Source organism: Meles meles, chromosome 7 (genome assembly GCF_922984935.1).
Source record: "Meles meles chromosome 7, mMelMel3.1 paternal haplotype, whole genome shotgun sequence".
Lineage (NCBI taxonomy): Eukaryota > Metazoa > Chordata > Mammalia > Carnivora > Mustelidae > Meles > Meles meles.
Genome location: NC_060072.1, coordinates 108147811 through 108174323, shown reverse-complemented (window position 1 = coordinate 108174323; position 26513 = coordinate 108147811). Strand labels below are relative to the sequence as shown.

General features: G+C 48.3%; 1 protein-coding gene across 1 annotated transcript in view; it reads left to right on the top strand.

Moving 5' to 3' along the window:
* PRMT8 (protein arginine methyltransferase 8) overlaps positions 1–26513 on the top strand; it is a 103677-nt gene that overhangs the window by 62934 nt on the left and 14230 nt on the right. Inside the window, exons 3-7 of the mRNA XM_046011645.1 lie at positions 510–665; positions 3209–3272; positions 16182–16324; positions 16924–17011; positions 24689–24804. Coding sequence (XP_045867601.1) covers positions 510–665; positions 3209–3272; positions 16182–16324; positions 16924–17011; positions 24689–24804 — 567 coding nt within the window. The remainder of the gene's footprint in view (positions 1–509; positions 666–3208; positions 3273–16181; positions 16325–16923; positions 17012–24688; positions 24805–26513) is intronic.

Here is a 26513-nt window from a genome sequence, read left to right as displayed (position 1 = left end):
GGCTGGAGTTGTTTGAAAGTGTCAGGTAAGCCCTAGTCCAGCTGCTCTATGGTACTCTCCCGCAGCTTGGGCTAATGACATCATTGAGATTTTTAAATTTTTTTTAAAGATTTTATTTATTTATTTGACAGACAGAGATCACAAGTAGGCAGAGAGGCAGGGAAGCAGGCTCCCCGCTGAGCAGAGAGCCTGACGTGGGGCTCGATCCCAGGACCCTGGGATCATGACCTGAGCTGAAGGCAGAGGCTTTAACCCACTGAGCTACCCAGGCACCCAAGATTATTTTTGTTTTAAGATTTTATTTTTAAGCAATCTCTACACCCAACATGGGGCTCAAATGCATGACCCTAAGATCAAGAGTCGCAGGCTCCCCTGACTGAGCCAGCCAGACATTCCCATCATTGAGATTCTTGAAAAATTTGGCAGGACAGTCCTGGCACCAGTCGTGACCTTGGTGTGTTCCTGGGTGGCTTGAATACACTGACATTGCCTTTCCTTTCCTTCCACAGGAAATGCTGAAGGATGAGGTGCGGACACTCACCTACCGGAACTCCATGTATCACAATAAGCACGTGTTCAAGGACAAAGTAGTGCTGGACGTTGGGAGTGGTACCGGGATCCTTTCCATGTTTGCTGCTAAAGCAGGGGCCAAGAAAGTGTTTGGGGTGAGCATGTCCCTCCTTCCCTCCTGTTGGCTTCTGTAGAGCCAGTCCCTGCCTCCCCCCCTTCTCTTGCTCCTCCTACAAGTACAAATCCGGGTCCATCCCTTGCTGCGGTCACACCTTCAAGGAGAAGTAGAGAACGTCAAGTGTGACTCTCAGGAGTGAGGGCAAGTTCTCATGGCTCCCTGTCACTCAGGCCTTGCTTCTGGCTCTTTGCCCTGACAAATGTTGACATTTACCAAGGATTTTTGACTTTCTGGAAATCATGCCGCTGTCATCATTACCTTAGAGTGCTTAGTCCTACCATCATCTTGAGAAGCTGTGCAGTGTGGTCATAGGTGGGAGCTCTGGCTTGAATCTCTGCTCTGCGTGACTGTGGACAATTCACTTCTGTACCTTGGTTTCTCCATCTATAAAATGGCCCTAACAACAAAACCTTGCCCATGGAGTGATTATGAAGAATAAATGAGCTTAATACATATGTAAAGTGCTTAGAACAGGGTCTGGCATATGACCAACGCTCAGTGTCTAATACTAATATAGTTGGGATGAGGCCCTAGAGGATAATAACAAGACAATCTCCTTCCTTAGCTCGTTAAAGGGCAAGTCGGTAAGTTTAAATTCGCTGCTCTGGCTGCTGCAGCCGATCCAGATAGAAATGGAGGCCGATGCTCTGGGAAGTCTCCCAACCTTCCTCTGGCTCCTACTACACAGCTGGGCACTGCTTGATGACAGGGAGGCCTCATCTCAACCCCTGTCTGGCTGGGGCATGGGTAGCCGAGGTCTGAGGAGTGAAAGGGCCGGGCTGCCTCTCACTGGTTTCTAAGTAGCCAGCGCTCCAGCCAAGTTGCTGTCAGGAGGTGCCCACACGGCCCCTCCCAGCTGTGGTGACTATCCCAACCCTCCCAATCTGTCTGCCTCCTGGTCTTTTGCTGTCACAGCTCTTTTATAAACAGCTCCCACATCTAGCGGGGCCTCTTTCCTTATGGCTCATTTCATAGTTTCTCCTGTTCCAAGCTCTCCCTTCTACCCACTGTTCTTTTCGAGAGAGAGAGAAAGAGAGAGAGAGGGATGGAGAGAGGTAGAGGGAGAGAGTGAGAGAGGGAGAAAAGGAGAGAGGTGGGGGGGGAGAGAAGGGGAGAGTGAGAGAGGGAGAAAGAAAGGGAGAAGGAGAGAGACAGAGAAGGGGAAAAGGAAAACAGGTGTTGGGGGCAAGGACAGGCAAGGACAGGAAAAGAGGAAAGAGGGCTCTAAGGTCACCCGGGAGCTGGGGCTTGGGGGCCCATCAATGCTCTGAGGGGTTCACATGCTTTGGATTACCTCACAGTGACCAAGTAAGACAGGGGCTGTTTCCTCACTTATGAGGAAACTGAGGCACAGCTGGAGAATGGCTGAGGCCAGGTGTGAATCCAGGCTGCTCGGCCCTGGGTCATGCATTCTTCACTGTGAAACCCCTCAGCCTCTTGCAGATGGAGGTCAACATTGCGAGCAAGGGGAGGAATTGGAGGAACACAGTCCCAAGGAAAGTGGGATCGAGGCCATAGGACTGGCGGTCCAGGAAAGGGCCCAACCTCTGGGGCCCTGAGCCTGACAGAGGTCTGTCCTCTCTGATGGAGCCACCCTTCCTGACCCTGCAGGCGCCCTTACCCATCCTCAAGGCTTTGGTGGAGTCTGTGGGCAGCCCCCTCGGGTGTTCCTAGGCAAATACTCTCTGGGAGGTCCTGGGAGCAGTCTGAGGGGAGTCCAGAGCGTGGAGGTGAGTGGCAGCCTCTGTGGGGAGGGGCCAGCGAAGGAGGTGAGGGCAGCTGCTAAGTGCTGGCTCCAGCACTCTCTGGCCCTCCCCTGACACGCGGCTCAGTCTGGGGCTAGATCTCCCACCGTTCCCACAAGGTCCGGCTCTCAGCTGATGGTCAGCTGATTTCTCACATATCCTGGCCCTTTGCTTAGGAGAATTTGAGAGCTTGGAGATTTTTGTAGGTTAAAAGGAATTATCTCAAAGGTGGACACCACAGAAGGGGTGAGGCTTACCTTGTGCATGACCTGTGTAGTGGGATGGATCTCAAGACTGACCCAGAGTCCCTGTTGTGATATTTCTCTCCCCTGGAATGTACCCCGTTGAACAGAGAGGATTAAGGGGTGGAGAGTAGGGAGAGTCATGTCCCAGGAGACTCACAGCAGCTCTGGCTGTGGCTTGCCTTCCATGTCCTTCGCCAGGAGGACAGGAGCTATGCAACCTCATCCCATTCTCTGGCCAGGAGGAGTCCTACCAGCTCCTTCTGAATCTCCTAACTTGGACACCAGGGCCTCCACTGTGAAGCAGTGGCTGGAAATCAGCCTCATGACAAAGGCAGACAGATTCAATGCAAGAGCCACTGGTCTGCAAATCAGGAGGGCTGCTCTGTAGTTTTCAATCTGCTGCAAGATAACTGTATGGCTGTGGGCAGGTCACTGTACCCCTCTAGGCTCAGCTTCTCCGTTGGTTAAATTGGTACTGGACATGCTGTGATCTTTTTATGCCTCATTCCTTTGTTCTGTGCCCTTTCTAGATTGAATGTTCCAGTATTTCTGACTACTCAGAGAAGATCATTAAGGCCAACCACTTGGACAACAGTAAGACCTACCTCCGCGTGTTTTCCCATGGACGGAGGGGGTGAGGGGGCTTGCACTTTCTTGTTTGGGTGGTATAGATGGACGTAAGAGGGGAAAGTGCAGAGCACTTGGCCTTGGGATGGTGGAGCCCAGCTGAGGCCCTATTTGCAGGACTGCGCCCACAGGGTTCTGAGGTTCCCCATCCCACCATGTCAGCCAAGGACACGTGATTCCCAGCTCAGCTTCCATGGCTTAGCCACCATTCCCCTGCTTGGCCCCAGCTGTAGGCATTCTACTGAGTTTTGCAAAATGGCAGCTATTCCTCCTCTTCTTCCCTCTCCACAACCCCCAGACCTACCTCTCCCCACCAGCCAACCAAGGGCATCCTAGTAGACCCCAGGCTCTGCCTTTGGAGAAATGTGATCCTCTACTGCCCATAGCCCTGTTGCTGATGATACCGTGTTGGCAATTAGGCTGCTCTTGGGAGTGGGACATTCTCCAAGCTGGAGTCTGATTATAAAGAGAGGTGCCCCCTCTTCCCTTCCTCCCCTCACTCTTTCCCCATGCGTTGCAACATTTCCCAGGCCCTTCCTCCTGGAACCCATCTTGGATACACTCACACCCACAAGTGTCCTCCGTCGAAAGAACTCCTTGAATCTTTTATCAGTCAACCTGATGAGATTTAGGCCCCAAGTCCTGTGCTGAGCTGGGCCAGGTAATGTAGGATTTTTAAACTAGGAAAATCAAGTTGATTTTTTTCCCAAGGATGATGGAGGCATTTTGGAGAATTTTATGCAAGGGAGAAGTGGTTCCTGTGGAGTATGGATTAGAATGGGTTGTAAGCACAGACACATTCAGAGGCTGTTTCAGTGCCCAGGGGACGTACTGTGGCATGGCTGGTGACAAGGGTGGTGGCAGGGAGGTGAAGAAAGGTGACCGCTTTGGGCTAGAAGCAAGGGGCCAGCTGATGGGATACATATGGGAATGATAAAGAAGATAGGAGCAAGGGCTATTTTGTTGACTTGAGTGATGGGGGGATGGAGGAAGACTGAAAGTAGAGCATTCCTAGGGATGATAGGAGGGAGAAAAGAGTCAAAAGTTCTCTTCAAATGTGTCAGGTTTGAGATGGACATCCAGTAGACATGTTGAGTAAGAGAATATATGAGTCTAGAGTTCCAGGGAGAGCCAGAACATGGCATATACAGTTGGGAGTCTTCAGTATATGGATTTTATTTGAAGGTACAGCACAATGTCACTTAGGGACAAAGTAGAGCTGGAAGAAAGAAATGGGCCAAAATAGGGCACTGGGGCATTTTAACATCTGGAGGCCAAGCTGAGGAGAACAGGCAAACAAGAGGCAGAGAAGATACCCCAGTGAGGCTGGTGGACCTTCAGGAGAGAAAAGGACCATGAAGCCAAGGGAAGGAGGAAGGGACAAGTGTAGGGAATGCTAAGAGATCAAGTTAGGTGAGAACAGAGAAGTGGCCATTGAGTTTGGCCACATGGAAGGTACTGATGTTCTAAACAAGAGAGGACTCAATGTGAGAGTGGGGGAGACTGAAGTCTAGTTAGAGTAGGTTAAGGACAGACTGTGGAGGGAGGGCTGTTAAGTAAGTCTTCTCGCTGTGCTGAGGAACAGAAAAGTGGACCTATAACTACAGGGGAATGTGGGGCCAAGGCAGTGAATTGTTTTTTAAGGATAGAGATGGCAACATGTGCTGGATTCAATTGTCCAGTACACAGAGGGATATAGGAGAAAGGTACAGGAGTGAGGCCCTTGAGTTCAGAGCATAGGTTCAGGGGTTGGCCTTTTCCTTGGAGTAGGGTACCAGAGGGAAAGTGGGGGTGTGGGTCCAGATAGAGGTAGCCTGGCAGCGGAAAGCTCCTGGTTTATTGCCTCCATTTCCTTTTTGAAGAATAAGACAATCATTGGCAGAGAAGAGGGGGATGAGAAGAGACGTGAAAAGGAATGGAACGGTCTTTTAGGAGGGAGAAAGGCAAATAGAGTAGTAGGACGAGTGGGGACTGCTGGGGAGGGGTCAGTGCCCGCAGGAGATGAGTCAACACAGTTAGGCAGTAAGCTTGGTCCGTGTGTGAATTTCCACTTACCATGGTCACCAGAGTGAGTGTGAGGGGAGTTGCCTGGGTGGGACCTTTGATGGGAGAGCACGGAAGTTGTTTGCAATAATGAGTCATGGAATCTAAGCTGGGTGAGGCAGGAAATGAAGAAGGGAAAGCGGCAATGTGAGTGAATGACAGCACCAAAGGTTAGGGATATTGGGTGGGCCATAAGAGGGGTCCAGAGGCTTCTTTCCAGCCTGAGTAGGGAAAGCATTGCTCAGACACCCCCAATCTCTGGCTTTGGTGTCCAGCCTCTCTTGCTTCACTAAGGGAAGCCAGCTGTTTTGTACATTCCCGGAAAAGTACCTGATGTGGGCAGAAGGAAAGAGGTGAGCATTCTACTTGCTTACTAAAGATGGAAAAAGAAAACTGGCCGGCTGTTTCTCTACAAGGGTGAACCAGCCTGCCATCCACATGTTTTCATCTGATATCCCTTTCCCAGCTCTGTGCTACCGCACCGGAGGTTTTCCCCATTTTACAAATGTGGATGTCGAGGTTAGGAGAGCTAGGGTAGAACCTTCAGTCTCGGCTCTCGCTCTGGTCGTCTCTCCTGAAGGGTGTTTACATTGAGGTGGAAACCCCAGCAGTGGCTGCCAACCCCGACAATGAAAATCAAAACCTCTTAGGAGAGGAGGGTGAGTGCAAATAGATGTCTGAGCAGATGTGTTCTCAGTCCCATTCCTGGGTCCTAAGGGGCCTTGGAAGAACGTTTAGACCATTCCTTGCCTCTGTACAGGTTCACTTGCACAGGGATGCCTGCCCTCGGAGGGAGGCAATGCCCAGTCCCCCTTACTCGTCGTCTGTCTCTTGCTGCCAGCTCTCGGGACCTAGAACCGTAGCCTCCCTGGCTTGCAGAGGGCGGCTGCTGGCAGCCATTGGTAGCAGTGTGTGGAGTGGGCCTGAGTGGGAGAGGGGAGAACCCTCAGAACACTCCACTTTCTAGAAAATGTGCAAGTCCCTCTTTTCTCCTGAATGCTTTGAGAACAAGTTGTTGACATGACGCTCCATCAGCCCTGAAGACACGAATGTGTGTGTCCTATAAACAGGGACTTTTTTTTTTTTTTTTTTTTTTGCATAGCCACAATGCAACCATCAAAATCAGGGGACTACCGTCCTTCTATGATCATTTTCAAGTGCTCAGATCCTACTCCTGTTGGCCACTGGTTGAAATAACATCCTTCACAGCAAAAAGATTCTGTTCCAAACCACGGGCTGCATTTAGTTGTCACATTCTGGTTGCCTTCAGGCTGGAGCAGCCAGAACTTGCTCGACTGCTGTCACCTTGATGCTTGAGGATTGCAGACCAGAGTTCTGCAGGATGTCCCTCTGTCTGGGGACATGGGATGCTTCTGCACGAATGGGTGCAGCTGAGATGCTGTGTCCTTCTCCCCGCACGCTCTTGGGACATGTAGTCTGGATTCGTCCTGTCACTGACAGCATTGGCTTTGATTCCTGCTTCAGGGGATGTCTGCCAGGCTTCTCTACGGTCAAGTTGCTCCTTCTCCTTTTGTAATGAGTAGGCTTTTCTGGGGGAGGCAGTTGGAAACCATGTAAATATTTCATTCCTTATCATTAATTTCTTATTTTATTTAATAGGTTATGTCTATTATTATCAGTATTCATTTTGAAACCCAAATTGTTCCTAATTTGGTCACCGGACCCCCTTCAAGCTGGCTTCTGCATCCTTTTGACATTCCTTCTTCATTTTTTGTGTGAGCCTTCTTATTTTCTGGCACAGATGTTCCAGGCTCATCTTGTACTTTACATGGCTTTGTTTTAGAATCCGTATTTTTCCCAAGGAGCCTTGAAGTCCCTTTAGTGGACAATGGCATTTAGGAACTAGGACCTGGGGCTAACTGTTCTCATTTATTTTAGGGCGTTGAAATCCCCAGGCTGCTTCAGTGGAAAGAACTAGAGTGTGTAGTGTGTGTGTGTCTGTGTGTGTGTGTGTCTGTGTGTCTGTGTGTGTGTCCCTGGGCATTTGCATAATGTGCATTTCTGAATTTATCTATACATACTGTCAAGTGTGAGTTCACGCGATACCTTGGCTCTAACCCGTACCACAAGGTGCTCTGACATCCTCCCTCCCTGTGTTGGACGTTCCGTTCTCTGACAGTGAAAAACCTGGTTCCCGCTATCCTATTATGTTTCCTTATTGAATCAATCCCCCCGTATGAGCACCATCTCCCACTGTCGCCACCTCCTGCTCTGTGTAGATGTGTCTGTCACCCGGTGCTGGGCTCTGTCACCCGCCCAGGCCCTCTCCTCTCCCTGCTTGACTCCAGTTCCCCGGGCCAAGCCCCTTCTTGTGCAGAGACCTCCTCACCCCCTTGGACTTCCCCCTCGCCCCCAGGCCACTCCTTCACAGGGATGCCCTGCTTACCTCCCTGGGGCTCTGATGTGCTGTGCAGGGCCGCCCTCACGCCACCCACCCCAATGAACCATCATGGCAGCCGCACACCCCTCTTTTTGCTCAGTCTCTCCTTATGCCTTTAGGCGGGAATCATTCCATGCTCTGTATTTTGATGGCTCACACTTGATTCCATGCTACTGAGCAAAGGCCCAAGAGGACAAGCCATCGTCCCCCAGTAAACAGCCTCCCCCCATGCCTCATACCTATTCCTACCCTTCCCAGCCAGTGTACTGAGGCGGAGGGAACTCCAGGGCCAGGGGCCATTCCAAGGAAACGTTTTCCCACGTCTTTCTTCCTGGGTACAAAGCAACAGGCAGCTGGAGCTGGGGAGGCCGCCCAGGGCCCCGTGTGTGGCACCCGTTGCTTAGCCTTGGCGTGTGTACTGGAAAGAGGACAGCTTGACTCTGTGAATGCTTCCATGGAAATGCTTTTGAAATGTTGCAACAGCCAATTGTGTGGGGCTCAGGAGTGTAGGTGTAGAGACATAAATAACAACAAAGGACATAAAATACCTGCTACCCAGAATCAGTCAGGCCCTCTCCCCCCTCCACCTCCACGCAGCTCCTGGGGTGGGGTTTATTCGTGTGGAGACACGCACCTCCACGAAGCCACCTGCTGTGGTCACGCAGCTTCACGTGCCTTCTGCCACACGTGTGGCCCACTCACGTGCTCAGAGGCTCCTCTCTAACTTAAGAACCATCATTTTCTCCATTTCCCTGCCGGCGAGGCTGGTGGGCTGCCGAGATGCCTCAACAGGTAGATCTGTTTGTGGAAGTTGACGTAGGTGCTCAGGGATTGATGAAATTGTTATGGTTCTTGGAACCAAAGAATTAGAACCCATTTATTTCTCAGAAAACTAAAGGGAGAAAGCGTATCCCTCCTCTTCTCTCTCTTTTTCTACCTGTGCATATCCTAAGGCCGGAGTATCATGGACAGAGAGGCCTGAGCATAACGTAACCCGGCACAGCGGCAACGGACACCAGCTCTGTCACATCCCAGGAGGGGTGGCTTTGTCCCTTCCCCTCACTGGCCGCCCCGAGAGGAGCTCTGTCCCCATGCAGCCTGGGTTCCTAGGGGATGCGAGACAGTGTTCACGGAGTGCCCGGTGCTGGGCTTCCTGCAGAGTAGGCACCCAACAAGCATGACATGTGGGTCCTTTCAGGCACTTTGCTCTTTCTTGGCCCCACACTCCAGGACTTGCCGAGATGATGCGTGACTTCTCCGTTGCACCCGTTTCCTCCCATGCCCTGGGGTCACACAGTCCTGGAGATGACCCTGACAGGGAACTTGCCACCAGCCACCGGCGAGCCATGGTTGGGAGAAACATTTGCTTCTTGGGGGCATCCGCCTCCCTGCAGCCTTGCCCACGCTCCCTTGTTCTCCTCTGGGGCCACACGGCCGGGGCTTCTAACCTTTGTCTTGAATCCAAATGGAGAGTCGCCCTTTTTATTCATCATAGACTTCATGCTGGTAGATTTGGACCTTCCTTATAACTGTTAGGGACTCCCAAGGGCCTGGCTCTCCCTGGGCCACCACTCTGTGTTTGCTGTTCCTGCCTATCCGGTGGGTGCCCTGGGGTGAGCGCAGAAGCGCCTGTAGGCTGGTCTGCCTTCAGGTCTTGATCAGTGCCTGTGGCGGTGGATCAGTGGTGATCCATACAATAACACGGCATATCCACGAGGATGCCACGGACGCAAGGAGGTGCCCACATGGGGCACTGCAGGTGTGGGGAGGGGGGCCAGTGAAGAGCATTGACTCTGGACCCGGGCTTCCTGGTTCCCACTCAGCCTGTGGTCTTGGATCCCTTATTTTCTGTGCGTCAGTTTCCCCATCTGTGAAATGAGAACCATAGTGGAGCATACCTCTTAGGGGCGTTGTGACAATTCCATGTTACTGCGCAAAACCATGGTGTGCCGAAACAGGCTCTTAGAGGCTCCTGGGGGTGGACTGTGAAATTTTTAGTCTATTTGTGATGTGGATGGAGTTACTCTGCTGGCTTGAAATTGGCCACTGTGGGAATATTGACACCTGAGCAATCAGCAAATGCTACAGATCAGGGCTCCTTCCCCGGGAGCCCCGGTTTTCGGTATCTACTATCACACCGCTGTGTGAAACACAATGGTATCCCGTGGGCAGTAAGCAGCCAATGAATATTAGCTAGTGTTACTATTATTTCATGTATTAACTTGACTAATAACCCTGTCCAAAGAAGAAAGGAGATTAATCAGATATAATTGTTTTTAATGAACCTGTATTAGTGACTCCTGGCCATTGCTACTTCTGTTCCAAACTGCTCATAAAGCAGCCTAAGCTTGGGGCTGGTCTTCACACACTCGGTCCTTCAGGCACTGCTGTGCCCCACTGCACACTCTGTGCCCGGTTCTGGGGGTCCGCTGCAGAGCTGACAGACAGGCTCTCTGCTCTGGTGCAGCTCACCGTCTCGCGGAGAGGACCCATACGGACGCCAGCGAACAGACATCATGGTAGAATTACAGATTGTGATGGATCTTAACACAAAACACGATGGGTTCGTACAAGAGCGGGATGCCCACTTCCGACTGCGGGGGTCATAATGGCATGCCGGAGGCAGCTTACATGGCTCACAGTGCCTTCCTCTTTTCTTCCCACCTGTGCACGGGTGACGTCTGGGAGGTGAGCAGGAATCAGCCACGGTGGAGTTATTTATACTGCAGACACCAGCAAACACATTTGCCCGGCTCCTGGAGCCGGCTGTTAGACACTGACCACAGTACCAGAAGTGAGGAAGCTTCCAGAGGGAGGGCACTGAGGCACAGACCCAGTGGACGAAGAGGTCAGCTGCTGAGTGGACAGAAATATGACATGCAGAGGGATGGCCCGTGCCAGCTCCCTGAGATGGGAGACACTTTGTGCCTGTCCCATGTGAGCTCTGGGTGGTGAGTGACAGTGACACCTGGAATGATTTTCTGAGTTCTAGAGTCTAGGGGAGGTTTTGCTGCCTTCTACATTGGCAGTGATTCAACCACCCTGTTCCGTAACACTGCCTTCCTCATCCCTGCCCCACTTGGCCAAGCCATACAGTCCTCTGCCTGCAGCCAATGTGTGAGGTTCCAAGGGTCCTAAGTGGTGGGCGATCGCCCGGGGTAGGGGTGAATCCTGATGTGGTTTTGGTTGCCTGAGTGTTAGTCCAACTGTGCAGGGTCTCTGGGCAGGGAAGCTCTCTGGCCAATGCCAGCAGGACTTCAGAGCTCTAGCTAAGCAGACAAGGTCCTCGGTTCTCAAGGGAGCCACAGCAGGCTAGGACGCAAAGCCAGGCAGACAATGTACTGGGAGAAGGCAGAAGCTCAAGCCCTATGTTCCCGGGTGAAAGAGGAGATGGGGATGAAAGAGGGTACCATATTGAAGTTTCTACTATATTGAGGCTAAAAGCACCCGTGGCTCATCTCTGCCAGTCCAGTTATGGTCTGTTGGCTGTAGGGTTTATTCCAAGTCCCACCAGATATTGGGGATAACATCATTGTCGTCGTCTTTTTCCCACCACTACTGGCTCAAGAATGGGCTGGGTCTGATCTTGTAAGAGACCTGTAAGAGACCTTACACCTGGACCTTGGGAAGCCAAGGAAGAGCTGGTACCAGGGAGATGAATGGGATCCTCCTCCACCGGCCTGATAGGCTCATGAGGGCCCTACCGCTCCTCACTCTACTAACCAGTCTGACAGCCATCAGGAGAAGGATGAGCCAGTCCTTGACCTTCTGTGATTTCTTTCCCCCCATCATTCCCAAGCAGTTGCTTGGTGTCCACAACAATCCCACGAGGTAGGTAAGTCAGATATTATATCCGCTGGCAGATGATGGAGGGGAGCCCCAGGGAGGCTGGAGACTTGTACCAGTTATGCAACAGACCTTGCTTTTTGGCTCTACTTTTTACTTTCTCTAAACTCCAGTTTTCTCATTAGGCAGATGGAGTAATAAACCAACACATGGGTTCCTGTGAGGGTTATGGAGATAAAGTAAGTGAAATCACTCTGCAAAGCTGCTATTCAAATGCTAGTAATTTTTTTTACTATACTAATTAGGACTGGTTTGAGGATCTTTTGTCTTTGAACCCAAATACCCTTTTTTTTCAAAACTGCTTATTCATCCATTCATTCATTCAGCCATGATTTCTGAATGTTTGTGAGGAGGCAAGTGCTCAGCTAGGTCCTGGAAATAGGAAGCTAGAATAGATAACTAAGAGAAGGAGATCATATCCTGGAGGCGAGTCAGGCCCTTGGAAGATGTGTGGCAGCTGGCGTGGGTGTCCCCAAAATAGGCATGTGAGCAACATGGCAAGGCAGCTGGGGTGGCGAGTGCCCGTGCTGTGGTGGGTACAGCATCAGAGAGACCCTGCAGCCTCAAGATGTGTCCCCCGCCTCGCACTCATGACCCTCATGCCCACTCCTCTGTGCTACGGGATCTGCTGTGGGGAACATAAGAGTCTAAATGGGGAGACCACTACTTCAGACCTGTGGCGTCAGTTGACTCTGATGAACATGCTGGAAGACCAGATGACATCAGTCTGGCCTGATTATTTTGTTTTGCATTTTTTTTTTTTTAAGTCAAACGAACAATCGTGAGGTAGTTTGGCTGGCTCTCTGTAGTAAACACTCAAGATAAAAAGAAAACAAATCCAAACAAAGAAAAAAAACTGGATGTCTAATTGGCAAACTTGAAATTACAGAAGAATCTCCCAATTTAGAGTTTAAAGTGCATTGCTCCCTGTTGTACACTTGGTTATGATTAATCACTCCAAAATTTATGAGCCATGGTCTTGTTGTTGGAACAAACTTCCCATCGTCTCTATGGAATAAGAACATAGCTCCAAAGAGGGACCTCAGGGCAACCTTGAACTGACACAGGGTTGGTGATGTGGGGTCCAGATTGAGAGTAGGGCTCAGCAGCCCACAGCTGCTCAGAACCTGAGTATCAATGGCTAAGATTCCCCCCAAAAATCTTGACGTGGAGAAGGTTCAGTTGCCCACAAAGTTCTTGGCGCCAACCCACTGTATTGCACTGACCAGTCGCCCCCCATTTAGTTACCATACAGCCCACCGCAGGAGGTAGCATGTTGCAGATTCGGACATTGAATCTGAGAGTTTAAATGGTTACCGGTGTGACTGCAGAAAACAGAAAGACCATCCCTGATGATTCAATTATATTTGGGTCCATAGAAACAACATAGCCTCTTAAAAAAAAAAATTAGCCTCAAGGAACTGATGCAAATTCGAGTCAAACTGGACATTACAGGCCCTGTTTCTTCATCCATGTCAGCTATTTCTCCCAGTAAACTTTGCAGAATGCCTTTTACGTGCTTAATATATGTCTGAAGAATCAAAGCATTTTGGCACAACTGAACATCTTAGGGATGTTTGGGTTCAATCCCCTTCCTTTTATCCCCCCATAATAAGGAAATGGAGGCCCCAAAGGGGAGGAAATGTTTGATCAAGGTTGATTGTCACCTGGAACAAGAACAGAAGTTGTCTGGCTCTCGGACACTGGCAGAAGGTTGTGAAAATCGAGCATTGTAGAGACACCCGAGCAAGGGGATGAAGGGACTGAGGGGAGGCCTGCCTTTTTCCTTTCACAAAGGACCCATCTACTCACCAAGTCAAGCCGGGGCTACACCTGCTCTCAGAAATGTTTGGATGCAGAAGGGTACATTAAGTGAATAGGGTTAATTGATTCCTTCTGCCTTTCTACGACCCACCCTGTCTCTCCCTCTCTTTCTCTCTTTCATTTATCTGTCTACCTGCCTGTCATCTACTATTGTATCCATAGTGATCAGGATATAGCAATGAATGGAGAGAGCACTACTGCAGAAAACGGGGGTAACATTCACTTACGCTGGGGACACCCCAGAAATATTCTGTACATACCCATCTATCAGACTAGACTATAAGTCCTTGCCCATCTCTACTTCTTGCAGTTCTGCTGGAGTCCTGTCCATGGAACCATCCCTGGTGAACCATGTGCTAGGCATCCAGAGTGGAGGCTGTGGGGCCCCACGGGCAGGAGAACACACCTTCCTGAGCCATGTAGAGGTCATGATCGAACGTAGGAGATGGAGCAGACTTATAGCCCCATAGACAGAAGCAGATATTAGGGAAGAGCCTTCAAAGAATGTGCAAAGAGAGAAGAAAGGGAGGCCACCTGGAGGGCATCACAATAAGTGAAAGAGGTCAGAGAGAGAAGAATAAATACTGACTGCATGATTTCATTAAGAAGTAGAATCTACAAAACCAAACCAAACCCAGACTCATAGACACAGAGAGCAGACTGCTGGTTGCCAGAGGAGGGGTAGGGGGTGGTAAGAGGGGAAAGGGTGAAGGCATTTAAGAGGTACAAACTTCCAATTATAAAATAATTAAGTCATGAGGATGGAATGTGCCACATGAGAAATAAAGTCAAAAATCTGTATCAACTTTGTAGGGTGACGGATGGTAACTAGATTTTTCGTGGTGATCAGTTTGCGATTTACATACGCAATGTCAAATCACCGTGTTGTGCACATGAAATTAATATGATAGGATATGTCAGTTATTCTTCAACAGCAAAGATTTGCAAAAGTAAGACAAACCAGGCTTTGCACTCAAGTAACGAGGCAGGTGGGTCCGGCGTGTATTTGTCAGCTCTTTCTCAGGATGAGAAATAAGTTAGGCATCCTCTTTGCATTTTCAAAAATCTCTCACTTTGTTCCCTTGTGAATCCTCTCGAGTCATCCCTGGCCCTTCCCGCTTCCTTCCTGCTCTTGGGGTGTGGAGTACCCCCAGGGGAGCAGAGTTTGGATACCTACTCCTCCCACCCCTTCTGAAACTTTTGGAGAAGACTAGGCCTTCCTGATCTTACCACTTAGGGGTGGGACTCAACAAGCAGTTGCCACACAAGTCTGGGCCTCGCTCTAGAGTGATCAGAAGCAAGGTGCGTCTGCAAAGTGTCTGACTGCTTACGGAGCAGGACTTACCCGAGTAAGACTTGATTAAACACCAGTACTGGAGAGCAAAATCATCATTAGAGGCTGCTCGTGGGCACTTCCTCACCTGCATTATTCAATGTGAGGACATGAAACAAAACCCTTTTGTTTTGTTTTGTTTGCCCTTTGTCATCCAGGAGCCTCTAATCCAAATTGGTTTTTGTGAAGCTTGGATTCAGGACAGATGTGTTCTCTTTGTGTGTACATGTTTTTGTTTTTTGTTTTTTTCACTCCTGAGTACAAGCTATTGTTCAATTTTCCCAGCAAAGCTCAGGCACGGTGTGATTTTTCAGAAGATGGTGCAGAAAGAGAATTTCAGAGCATGAATATGTGTATCCTTTCAGCAGAAGTGTTCGGATGAATTCAGCCAACCAATATGTCACCCATCAATTTCATAGCATCATCTAAGATAGTGTTTGCTATGATCTTTAGAGCAACAAATGCAAAAAGAGACTCCAAAATTATGTGTATGACTGTCAAACGATCAAAAACCCAGCTAAGAAGTTCTCTTGCTCTGGAGGGATGGGAAGGTCTAGGAAGTGACTCGTGAGCAGAGGTCACTAAGAGCAGGAGAGTAGTCCCAGCCTTATGCCCTTCACCTCTCCATCACTGGTCAGGAAGGGGGGAAATGTCAGGTGATGTCTACCTTCCTGGCTTCCTGAGTCCTGGCTCTGAATCTGGCACTTAACATTTGCTATTTCATCATATCAGTTCAACTACCCACTAAGTAGATACTACTTTCTTTGGTTGCTTTCTGGGGAATCAGAGTTCAGTTAGATCAAATAACTTGTGCAAAGTCATATAGTTAATAATGAGAAAATCAGGACTTAAACCCCTGACTACAGAGCCCATGCTCTTGTCAAGACCCCAAGTTGCCTTGCTCCCAAACCCACTGGGAGATGAGCCCTGGACATGAACATCCTTACCCTTTGGATCTGAACCATCATGGTGGCTCAAAATGGGATGGGGACTGTGATCATGGTGTTAGAGTCATAGCAGATTGGACTTGGTCTCTAGTTCTACATCCACCGTTGAACCCCTCTAAGCCTCACTTCTAAAGGAGAATAATAATAATGTGCTTACTTCATGGAGTCTCTAGGAAGATCACATGATAAAGATCACAGGCTTGGCACAGGGCCAGGACATAGTCAATGTCCCGTACATTTCAGGGAGAAAACATGCAAGTAGTTTGCAGTTCTCTGTGTGTAAGTAGCCTGGTGAAGGGTGAGGTATGTTGCATTCTAAAAGCAAGATCAGAGCAAGGCTAGGAAAAAACAAAACAAAACAAACAAACAAACAAACAAACAAAAACAGGGCTAAGACCTGTAGGTCTGGCCCTGATGTGGGGTGCTCGTGGTTCTAGGCTAGGGTCCCTGCAAAGTGTGGCCGTGGGGTTCCTATTTTCCAGTCATCACCATATTTAAGGGTAAAGTGGAAGAGGTGGAGCTGCCTGTGGAGAAGGTAGACATCATCATCAGCGAGTGGATGGGCTACTGTCTGTTCTATGAGTCAATGCTCAACACGGTCATCTTTGCCAGGGACAAGTGGCTGGTAAGTGTCCTGCATGCTGTGCCCTTGTTGGTCTGCTGGCTGTCCTGCTGCTCTGCCCCCGGCCGACAGTCTAGGAAGAACACGAGGACTCCAGAGAGGGCTTGGGCTAGAAGGTCCAGACCCCTCTCCTTAAACCAGATCTGCTTCAGAGGACAGAATGATGGCACCCAGGCCCAGCATGTCTGCTACATTGTTCCGTAGGTCTAACCTTGGCCTCTTTTGTTATAATCAACACCCATTTTCTGTTGTCAAGACGAAAATCTATTCTGGTCAAAAGGTACTTGGGACTTGTTTCTCTACCAGAGAGCTGAGCGTGCTTCTGTCTCTGGCTTGTCCAAGCTAAAGGGTCGCTATCACCTTTCACTCTTCCCCATTGAACTATGGTCTCTACCTAGGTCCTTCACATTCTCCCCTCTCCCAAATAAAAATTGAACATTGCCATCCTAGCCCTAACCCTGGCCAAGGCAAGGTCACAGTCTGCTGAATGAGAAATGCTGGCAAGGGGGTGCCTGTCTGGTGACTCTATGTGCAGTTCAAAATGTGATGTCTTTGTCAGGTGAATAGATTACGAGACCCATTTCCCCACAATTCATCAACAGAAACCTGGAGGGCTTATGTTTCCAGACCGGGCAGCTTTGTACGTGGTAGCAATTGAAGACAGACAGTACAAGGACTTCAAAATCCACTGTAAGTTGCCTTTTACGTTTTTGTATGGCTTTTTTTTTTCTTTCTCACACTTGGGGTGGGGGGTACTACAGTGGCCCTGAGATGAGCATCCTGTCTCATGAATACAGCTGCTATGCCTATGGAGGAGTTTACCTGTGACTTATTCTGGATTCTTCTAAGTGTTTTCCCCTGGTCCCAAGGGTGGGAGGGCTACAGAGAGAAAATAAGTAACGCAGTTGAAAATAAGCAACGCAGAGACATATCCCGAGGTGAGAGAATGAATGCAATGTGAATGAAAAATGAGCTGAAGCAGCAGAAGCTGGTTTTTGTAGGGAACATCAGGCCTGGGGGCTGGGAGCTTGTGGAGGTTTGGTTATCCCAAAAGCCCACCACAGGGGTCAGAAATGGTGGGTCGCTAGCCAGCTCTGCCATTCTAAATCCTGCCTGCATGCTACTTGAATTTATCGGAATGATAGTGACTCTTTTTTACATTAATTAAAAAATATATTCTTCGTTGTGGTTCTTTTGGGGGAATGGGTGGCTGTGGGGGTGGGGAGGGAGGGAGACTCTGCACATGCGTATATGGGCACGTGTGCACATGGGTTGTCGGGGACTCACATCCAAACCTATATTCATACTGCTTTATCAGCTGAGAATTTGTTCTTTTAGGGGGAAAAAAAGGCAAACAAACAAAACCCTCTCCAGTGTTTTGTCTGGTCTGAAAAGGATGCTTTGCTCTTTTCAATTTAGAGGGTAGCATTTCTCAGTGACACAAGCTAGGTCCTCAAGCTTATTCCAAATGTGTTTTCAGCGTTTAGAAACAGTCATGTCTCCTCAGCCTGAAGAAAACATGACAAAGGAGCAAAGAACCCCTCACACAGGCAAGCACACGCACAGTCCAGCCCAAAGCAGACGCAGGAACTCCACACAGTGCAATGGATTCGGCAGACTTGGGGTTCCTGTCCCTGCAGTGATCAAACCTTCCTTGGCAAGACCACTGCAGAGGGGCTCACAGACTGAACACATGGTCGGCGCCTTCTGCCCTGAGAGGCTGAGACTTGATAGTTGGACAAATCGTTGCTCCACTGAGTTACCCAATTGCCATCTAATTATTGCTAGCACCATTCATGACTCCCCAGTCGGACTGCGCCATGGAATGTATACATTGGTGTGTGTGTTCACACTCTTCCGGAAATGGAACATGAGAGCACAAAGTTCAGAGTCAGGTTCAGGAGAAGACAGAAGCGGGACAGTTATGCAAAGCTCTGTGTCCTCTACCTCCAGCCAGCCCTTTGTCATTTCTGACTTTTGACGAGCAGCGGGAGGGAGAGCAGCCTATGTTAGATGATCACGTTTCAAAGTCTGCCAGCCCTGGGTTCAAATCCTACCTGGATGACTTGGAAGAAATTACTTAACCCCTTTGGCCTCACTGGTAATATCACCAATCCCATACACTAGCAATGAGGACCAAGTGAGATAATATATATGAAAGGATGTGAGAGCTCTTGGAGGTACATGGCATCAGACTGGACCTAGGCACTGAACACATCACTAAGCCCCTTTCTGTTTGTAGCTCTGGTAAGCGAGCCTGACTGCGAAGCTTGTTGGCCTCCAGTGGCTCAGAATCTAGGTCAGATGTGCTCTCATGGTAGATCGCAGAAACAACTCAATGGTGAGCATTGATCAAATGTTGTATAAATAGGACATATTCTGCCCTGAAGCTTCATTATAATGCTGCTTTTGGAGTTCTGGATGTGCAACTAAACCAAATCGTGTTTTGAAGAGAACCTTCAGGTGCATTCTTCGTTCTTATGCACAAATATTTATTGAGTCCTGACCCTGGGCACAGCTCTTTAAGGGACTTCCTCATTTCCTAAAAGCCAATGTACCTAATCCTCCTCTTTTCCCTGGATTGTGTTTGGGCCCCTGTGGCAGATGCACCTTATAGCGAGGTAGCTGGAGCTGGAGAGGGTTGCATAGACCCTGACAGGTGCAAGAGTGTGGTTGATGCTCCTTATGTGCTGGTCCAGGACTGGAGAACGTGTGATTTAATCTTACGCTGCCCACTGCAATTTTGGTAGGTTCTGGGAAAGAAAAAAAAAATTAAATCAGCTTTAAAAAATTTAAATTCTCTTTTCTTGTGAAGTGTTTGCTCTGCAGTCTTCTATCCAACCCCCCCCAAAACCCCAGACCTAAAAAATAAAAATCAAACATACATTTAAAATTTATTTGAAAAACTGTGAAGTTTTCCATTTAAAAATTTTTTAATGATCTGTTTTTGTTTTTGGTAAAGGAAGTAAGCCTGTTTAGAAATCTGTTTCAAATAAACAGAGATTTTGGTTACTCTGAGTTTTAAACCAAAGTAAAGCATAAAGGATGCTGGTTGCTAAGGGAACAATTGTAAGCAAATTTCAGTTGATTCAAGAACTGGCTAAAAGAGAAAAATCTTAAAGTGGGGCAGGAGAATGAGACAAGCCCAGATCCTTTCATAAAGTAAATTGTTATAAAACATCTTCCTCCCTGCCCCTCTCCTCCTTTCCATGACCTTCCCCTTCCCTCTCCTCCCTTTCCCCCATCTTTTCCCTCCCCTCTCCCTTCTTCTCTCCTTTTCTTTCTCACCATATGCAACATGGAAACATAAAAATGAGTGAAACACAGAAGTTGCCCTTATTTTGCTCACCAACTACTAGAGAACGCAGAGAAAGAGAGGCAAATGATTGGCATGTACTAGGCTCACAATACACATTTTGTTGAGTTGAATGAATGAAGAAACAAATGAAGGTGTAAAAACAAGCAGTTGAGGAATGTTCAAGGCATAGTGTTTAAACTCGAGAGAGAGGAGCCATCATTTTTTTAAAATTTCTACTATGGAGGAGATTTATAGAATCTTAAAACTGGAAAGAAACGTGGTAGGTGTTCTATCCAATACATGAACCTGACCGAATACACGAATCTCCAACCTGCTGAAAGTCAGGGGTATGGACATCAGCTTCCCGGCTCACGAGAAGATGAAAAGGAAGGCCTCCTGTGGTGTCAGTGGTGGTGCAGCCCAGAGTGGGGAGTGCAAAGACAAGACCGCTTGGAGGGCTTCATTGTTCTCCATGTGGTTCTTTCCTACCTTCATCCCTAACACCCAGAGTTCTAGTCTCTGGCTCTCTCCTATTTTAGTTTACTTTTTTAAAAAGATTGTATTTATTTATGTGTGTGAGAAAGAGAGTGAGAGAGAGAGAGAGAGAGAGAGAGCGCACAAGCTGGGGGTGGGAGGGAGATGCAGAGGGAGAGAGAGAAACAGACTGTCCGCTGAGCAAGGAGCCTGATGCAGGGCTCGATCCCAGGATCCTGGGATCATGATCTGAGCCAAAGGCAGATGCTTAACCAACTGGTGCCTCTCTTCCCTATTTTATACAGGAGTTGCCTGTGCTTGAGAGACTAAAATGTATGAAACTATTATAAACACCTTCCCTTCTGTCTAGAGGAGAAACTGTAAGAAGTGCCTTGTGGCACTTGCTCTGTTTCCTGTTAACCCATCCGGAGGCAGTGCCCTTTACCCTAGTGGGGAAACTGAATCTGTGGGGCCAGGGTGGGGGAGGAGGATGCAGCTCCGGCTCTCTCCAGTGAAACATAAATTTGGTTCCCCAGTACTTCATATTTCTTTTTCTGCAACTGTTTTTTAGATTTTTCTCTTCATTTTGATATTCAGCATATTGATGCTGACATGTCTACACTATATTTCCCTTTGTATTTATCTCACTTGGGGTTCTACAGCATTCTTGGATCTGTAAGTTGGTGATTTCATTGATTCAGGAAAATTTTCAGCCATTATCTCTACAAATACTTTTTCCTGCCTGATTCTCTTTCTCTTCTCCTTCAGGGACTCCAATTACACGTATGTTAGATACTGATTGATATTGTCCCATGGATCTTGGGTACTGTATTTTTTCTCTCTCTGTGTTTAAGTTTGGATAATCTTTTTTGACGTATTTTGAAGTTATTCACTGCTTCCTCTGATATATGCATTCTTTTAATGAGCACATTGAAAGGACTCTTCACCCCGATATTGTGACTTTCTTTTCTTTTCTTTTTTTAAAGGCTTTATTTATTTATTTGACAGAGAGAGACACAGCAAGAGAGGAAACACAAGCAGTGGGAGTGGGAGAGGGAGAAGCAGGCTCCCCACTGAGCTGGGAGCCCGATGTGGGGCTTGATCCTGGGACTCTGGGATCATGACCTGAGCCGAAGGCAGATGCTTAACAGACTGAGGCACCCAGACATCCCTGATACTGTGATTTTCATCTAGCATTTCCATTGGCTCATTTTATAGTTTCCATCTCCCCAGTGAAATTCTCCATCTGTTCATGCATGTTTTTCCATTGGATTCTTTAGCTTCTTTATTATAGGTACTTTAAAGTCTCTATTGGATAATTCCAACACCTGCACTATCTCTAAGTCTGCTTCTATTGATTATATTTTTTTCTGATGATGGCTCATGTTTTTTTTCCTTTTTCATCCATCTTGGAATTTTTTTCTTAATGCCGGGCAATGTCAGTAAAAGAACAGTGGAGACAGATGCACAATAGTTATACCCAGAAAAGAGTATGCGTTTTCTCTGCCAGGCTGTTAGAGTGGGGATTTGAGTCAATTTAGTCTGTCATAATGATAGGTTGGGGCTTGGCTGTTGCTTTAGTTACATTCATTGTGCCACAATGCAATCCTTTCTGAGAGTTTGTTTTTAATCCATAAACAAAATCACTGGTCCTTCTGATGTTATTGCTTAATTTAAATAAGAAGATTAATAACAATATTTCTTGGTAGCCAATGGCCCTCACTCCACATTCACTCAGTCAATAAGCAAGACAGAGTTGCAACAAAAAATAATCTGTTGGATTAGTGTTGTCTCCCATCCCTGCTCCACTTCTGCTAAAGGAGCTAGTGGGAAATAAATGGTTAGCAGAAAAAAGAGAAAACAAATTTAATGTCCTGGGTAAGCTTTTTCTTGAATAACTGAAGGCAGGGTGGTCTAGCTGGGAAGAAAAACATGAATTAACCTCTGAAAATGTAACTAAAATACTGCGCATTGCAAAGCAGTGTAGAGCATTAAATATTTGGGAATGAATTTCAATTAAAAAAGCATTATCTGTATGCTTGTATTGTGCTAGATACTGGGCTATAGGTGTTGAGGATATAGAAGAAGTAATCCCATAGTTGGGAATAGTTAGGAAAGGTTTCACAAAAGCAGGGGATATTAAACTCATCATTTCTTGACTTTAAGGGACCTTTCTTTCTTTCTTTCTTTCTTTCTTTCTTTCTTTCTTTCTTTTATAAAGAGAGAGAGTGAGAAAGAGAGCTTGTGTATGTGGTGGGAAGAGGACCAGAGGGGGAGAGAGAGGGGGCATCTCAAGCAGACTCCCCACTGAGCACAGAGCCCGATGCAGGGCTGATCTCATGACTCTGAGATTATGACCCGGGCTGAAATCAAGAGTCAGACTGTTGACTGACTGAGTCATCCAAGCGCCCCTACTTACATAGATCTGTAAAATTCCACCTTCCTGGATCCCAAGTCTAGAGATTCTGAATCGGGAGGTCTGGTATGGGCCCAGGAATTTGTATTTTTAAAAAAGCATCCCAGATGATTCTGGAGCACAGAGCCACTGAACCCAACTCCTCACTTTACATGCAAGCCTGGAGAAGAGGCTTGATCTGCCCATGGTCACGACACAGCTCAGACGGTGACAAAGCCAGAGCTCACATCACATAATGATAACAACCACTGTGTATCAGCTGCTCCATGTTCCAGGCATCTCCTTACACACTCTGCTTACATTATTGCATTTAACCCTCATGACAACCCAATAGAGTAGCTGTGGTTATCATCATCTCTATTTTAAAGAAGGGACAAACTCTTCGAGAGCTAAATTTTTGCTAAGATTACACAACAAATAAATGGCAGAGCCCCAGGTTGAAGTGTGAAGCCCAGGTCTTTAAACATCATGCACATAGGCTATCTTCTATATTTGCCCAACACGTGCTCAGAGCCTCAACTTAAGGCAGGGATGAGAGAGAGAAGGAGCAGGAACATGGCAGCAGCAGGTATCTTAAGGAAAGATTTTAAACAAAGGCAGTGTGTTTAGTGTCCATGTTTTATCCAGGGACTTCCAGACTCTAGAAGGGGGTCTCCCCTGAAACACGTCCCATTGCCAACCGAGCAGCTTCCTTCTCCAAACGTAGGTTTCAACTGGGAATTTGGCACCAACCTCATGTGATTTAATGGATATGACTGGCATCTTATCCTCAAGCCAGAATTTTGCAAGTGCTCACCCTCTGGGAGATGATTATTTTCTCTGCCTCTTCTCCCCGAGGAAGGTCTTTGTGTGCCTTAGAAAGGAGTCAAAGAAGCACAGCTTTCACTGACTGTTCCGACCTCCTTCCTCACACACCCCCTCTCTTAAACATACAGAAACATAGAAACATAGTTCCCGAAGGTACTGTTTGCTTGATGCAAATTTTAAAAGGAAATTTAATCCTATAAGATTTTAGAGAAAAGCATCTCTCCTTCGATGCATTTCTAGACCCATCTGCATAAACAGACAAATGAGATTCAGCTGCTCAGTAACTAAAGCTAAAGCTGCTTAGGCCACACCCTCTGCAGTACTGGGAGAGGAAATTGCGTTCCTGGTTGCTGTCACAACTGGGTCAGGGCAGCTGAAGGATCAGGGGACAAGCTGGAGTGAGCCCTAGCTCCTCCATCTCCCTAATGCAGGATCTGGACACAGATATTGTGTGTGGGACAGAGGCCAACTTCCCCCATCCTATTTCATTGACTGTCAATGGAAGTATCCCCTGGAGGTTGCTGGATAGATTAAATGAAGAGTCTGGCTTGAGCTGGGTGGTCAGTCAATGGTAGCAATGATTGCCACCATTTAAGGATGGTCTTGGGCCATCAGATGTGCATTCCTTCACTCACCACCCTTGCATCGTACATCTTTCTCCCTCTCAAAGCACCTTATGAGCAGCCATAAGGGGCCAATGAGCACCACTGGGTTGGCTGTGCACTACCTGGGGGATAGTTCTTATGGGATGGATTCTTAGCGAGTACATCATGGCATGTGAGAAAGACAGACTCATGACCCACCCTCCCCCCTCATTTTGCAGTTGAGAAAACAGAGGTTCAGGGAATTAGCACAAGGGCTAGTCAGTAAGTGCTGGTGCTGGGGTTCAAACTAGTCTACGTCATTGTAAGAGCCCATGTTTCTCTCTGCTTTTTGAAGATTCAGTGGGGGGAGTCAGGAGAAGGGAGAGAGATGGATCTTAGTGTGCAGAATGGCCGAGCAAAGGCACCACGATAGAAATGCGGGTGCCAGATAAGAGTTTGTAGGAGATGCTGCTGGCTCGGAGAGAGGGAGAGTAGATCCAGAAAGAGTCAGGCAATCTGGATTCCGGTCTTGATCCTGTAGCATTCTAGCTGTGTGACCTTAGAGAAGTTTTTCAGCCTCTCTGAGTTTTGGTTTTCCTAGCCATCAAGTGGGATCTGTACATCCTGCCAAGATCTCCACTCGATGAGCAATTCTTCTATTCTGATTTCAGGGGAACGGGGGCTGCCCCTTCCCCCCCTTGGGGATACTGTGCTCTTGCACTCAGGAGGGCTGGGAAGACTTCCGGGGGTCCTGCTGCGGGCCCTCATGGCTCACTCTGTTTTCACAGGGTGGGAGAATGTCTATGGCTTTGATATGACCTGTATCCGAGATGTTGCCATGAAGGAGCCCCTGGTGGACATCGTGGATCCAAAGCAAGTGGTGACCAATGCCTGTTTAATAAAGGTCTGTAGACTCCTCCTGCTCGGGCCCAAGCATGCTGGCAACCCAGCTGTGCCACCCTGGAAGGCCATGGACCGGAGTACCCCAGCCTGGCGAGGCAAGGCCAACTTGGCCAGATCCCCTGGCACCCCAAGGTGACTGCCCATCAAAAGAAGATGCTCGCACTAAGCAGAGCCACAGAGAGAGTCACTGGACTCCATGGGGGCACAGCTGAAGGGAGGGAGTCGGGTCACATCCCTCGGTAATTCAGGGGGAAGGGTCTGGGGGAGGGGGCATCAGCGGAGAGGCAGGAGGGTATGCTCAGGTTTGGGCAAGCTCTCCACTCAGAGGTGGATGGCCCTCTTGGGGAAGCAATCCAATCCCTCCACCAGCTCTGCAGTCGGCATTACACTCCCCGCTCCAAGCGCACATCTGACCTGGCCAGACGGAGCTCCTCAACCCTCTTCCCGAGTGGTCTTGTTTGCACATGCTCTAACAGCTTTCCTGACAAGACTTTCTCCCGTGCAAATGAAGAACAGCTGGCCAGCATCCTTGGCGCACCGATCCTCTGTGCATTGTTATTATTAAATATTCAAACGTATCAAATTTGATAGAGTAAAAACAAAAGCTCCCCTTGACCTTCCCTCCCTCTCAGCCCCACACGCACTTTTCCTGGAGGTAACACTGTTCACATGTTGGCTTGCTCTTTCCAACCCTTTCCTACAAATTTACATCTATAGACACTAATATATTGTGTTGAACCATATAAACTACTGATCCTTGGTCTTTTAAGATCTGGAAAGGCATCGCTTTCATAGGATTGAAGCTAACTTTTTAATGTAAAAATCTGGGTTCATTCTGTAAGTATTCATTGGCCCACCCAGCCTCCATCTTACTGAAACAGACTTGCGGGCTCTGGTCTTGGATGTGTCACTTCTTTGTGGGGAGTATTGGGCTGGAGCCCGGCAGCATCTGCAGTGGATAAAGGGGAAGAGTAGGGGCCCCTGGGAATGAGGTTTCTGAAATTCTGATGTAAACCGCTGCTCTGCCAGGCTCACAGATGTCCTTTGTCGGTGGACACAGTCTTCCTAAGAAGAAACACAGCTCTTCGTCCCTAGTGTCCCTGTGGCATTTAGAAGGGACCTCCGAGGACTAATAAAACTAGCTGAGCCTCACATAGCTCATCAGCTGATGCCTCCTCCTTATGACATTCTGCCTAAGAGGTGTAGCTGGCAGTCTATGTCTTTGGCTCTCTGTTGACAGGGTTCTCACTGCTTCTTAACTTGGTCCGTTCCAAGTCCAGGCAGGATCAACTGCAAGCAAATGTGTCCTTTATGTTATTCTCCTTCCAGCCCATGGTCCCTGAAGCCTCTCCCTCTCCCTGCCCCAAACAAGAAACAGGGAAGTATACCCCCAACCTGGTGCAATCGAATTTGTCCAAATGACATGGGGCAGTTTTATGGAACTGTTAGGGATCTGTGCACCGTGGCCTTGGCTGAAGGCATGACTGCTTCAATGTACAGGGGCCCCAGAGGGCTTTCCACCTTTGATGGTAGGCGTGGCCACTGTGCTTGCCTGGGTCTACTGCAGGTTGCGTGGTGGACTGGCCCGCTTCTCCCCCACTGCAAGGCCTCTCTGGCCTCCCTACTCCCACCAAGGTTTTTTCCCTTGGTTACACCTGAGTGCAGCCAGGGGCAAGGCACCAGAACTTGGGGAAGGGGGCGCAGACGGGC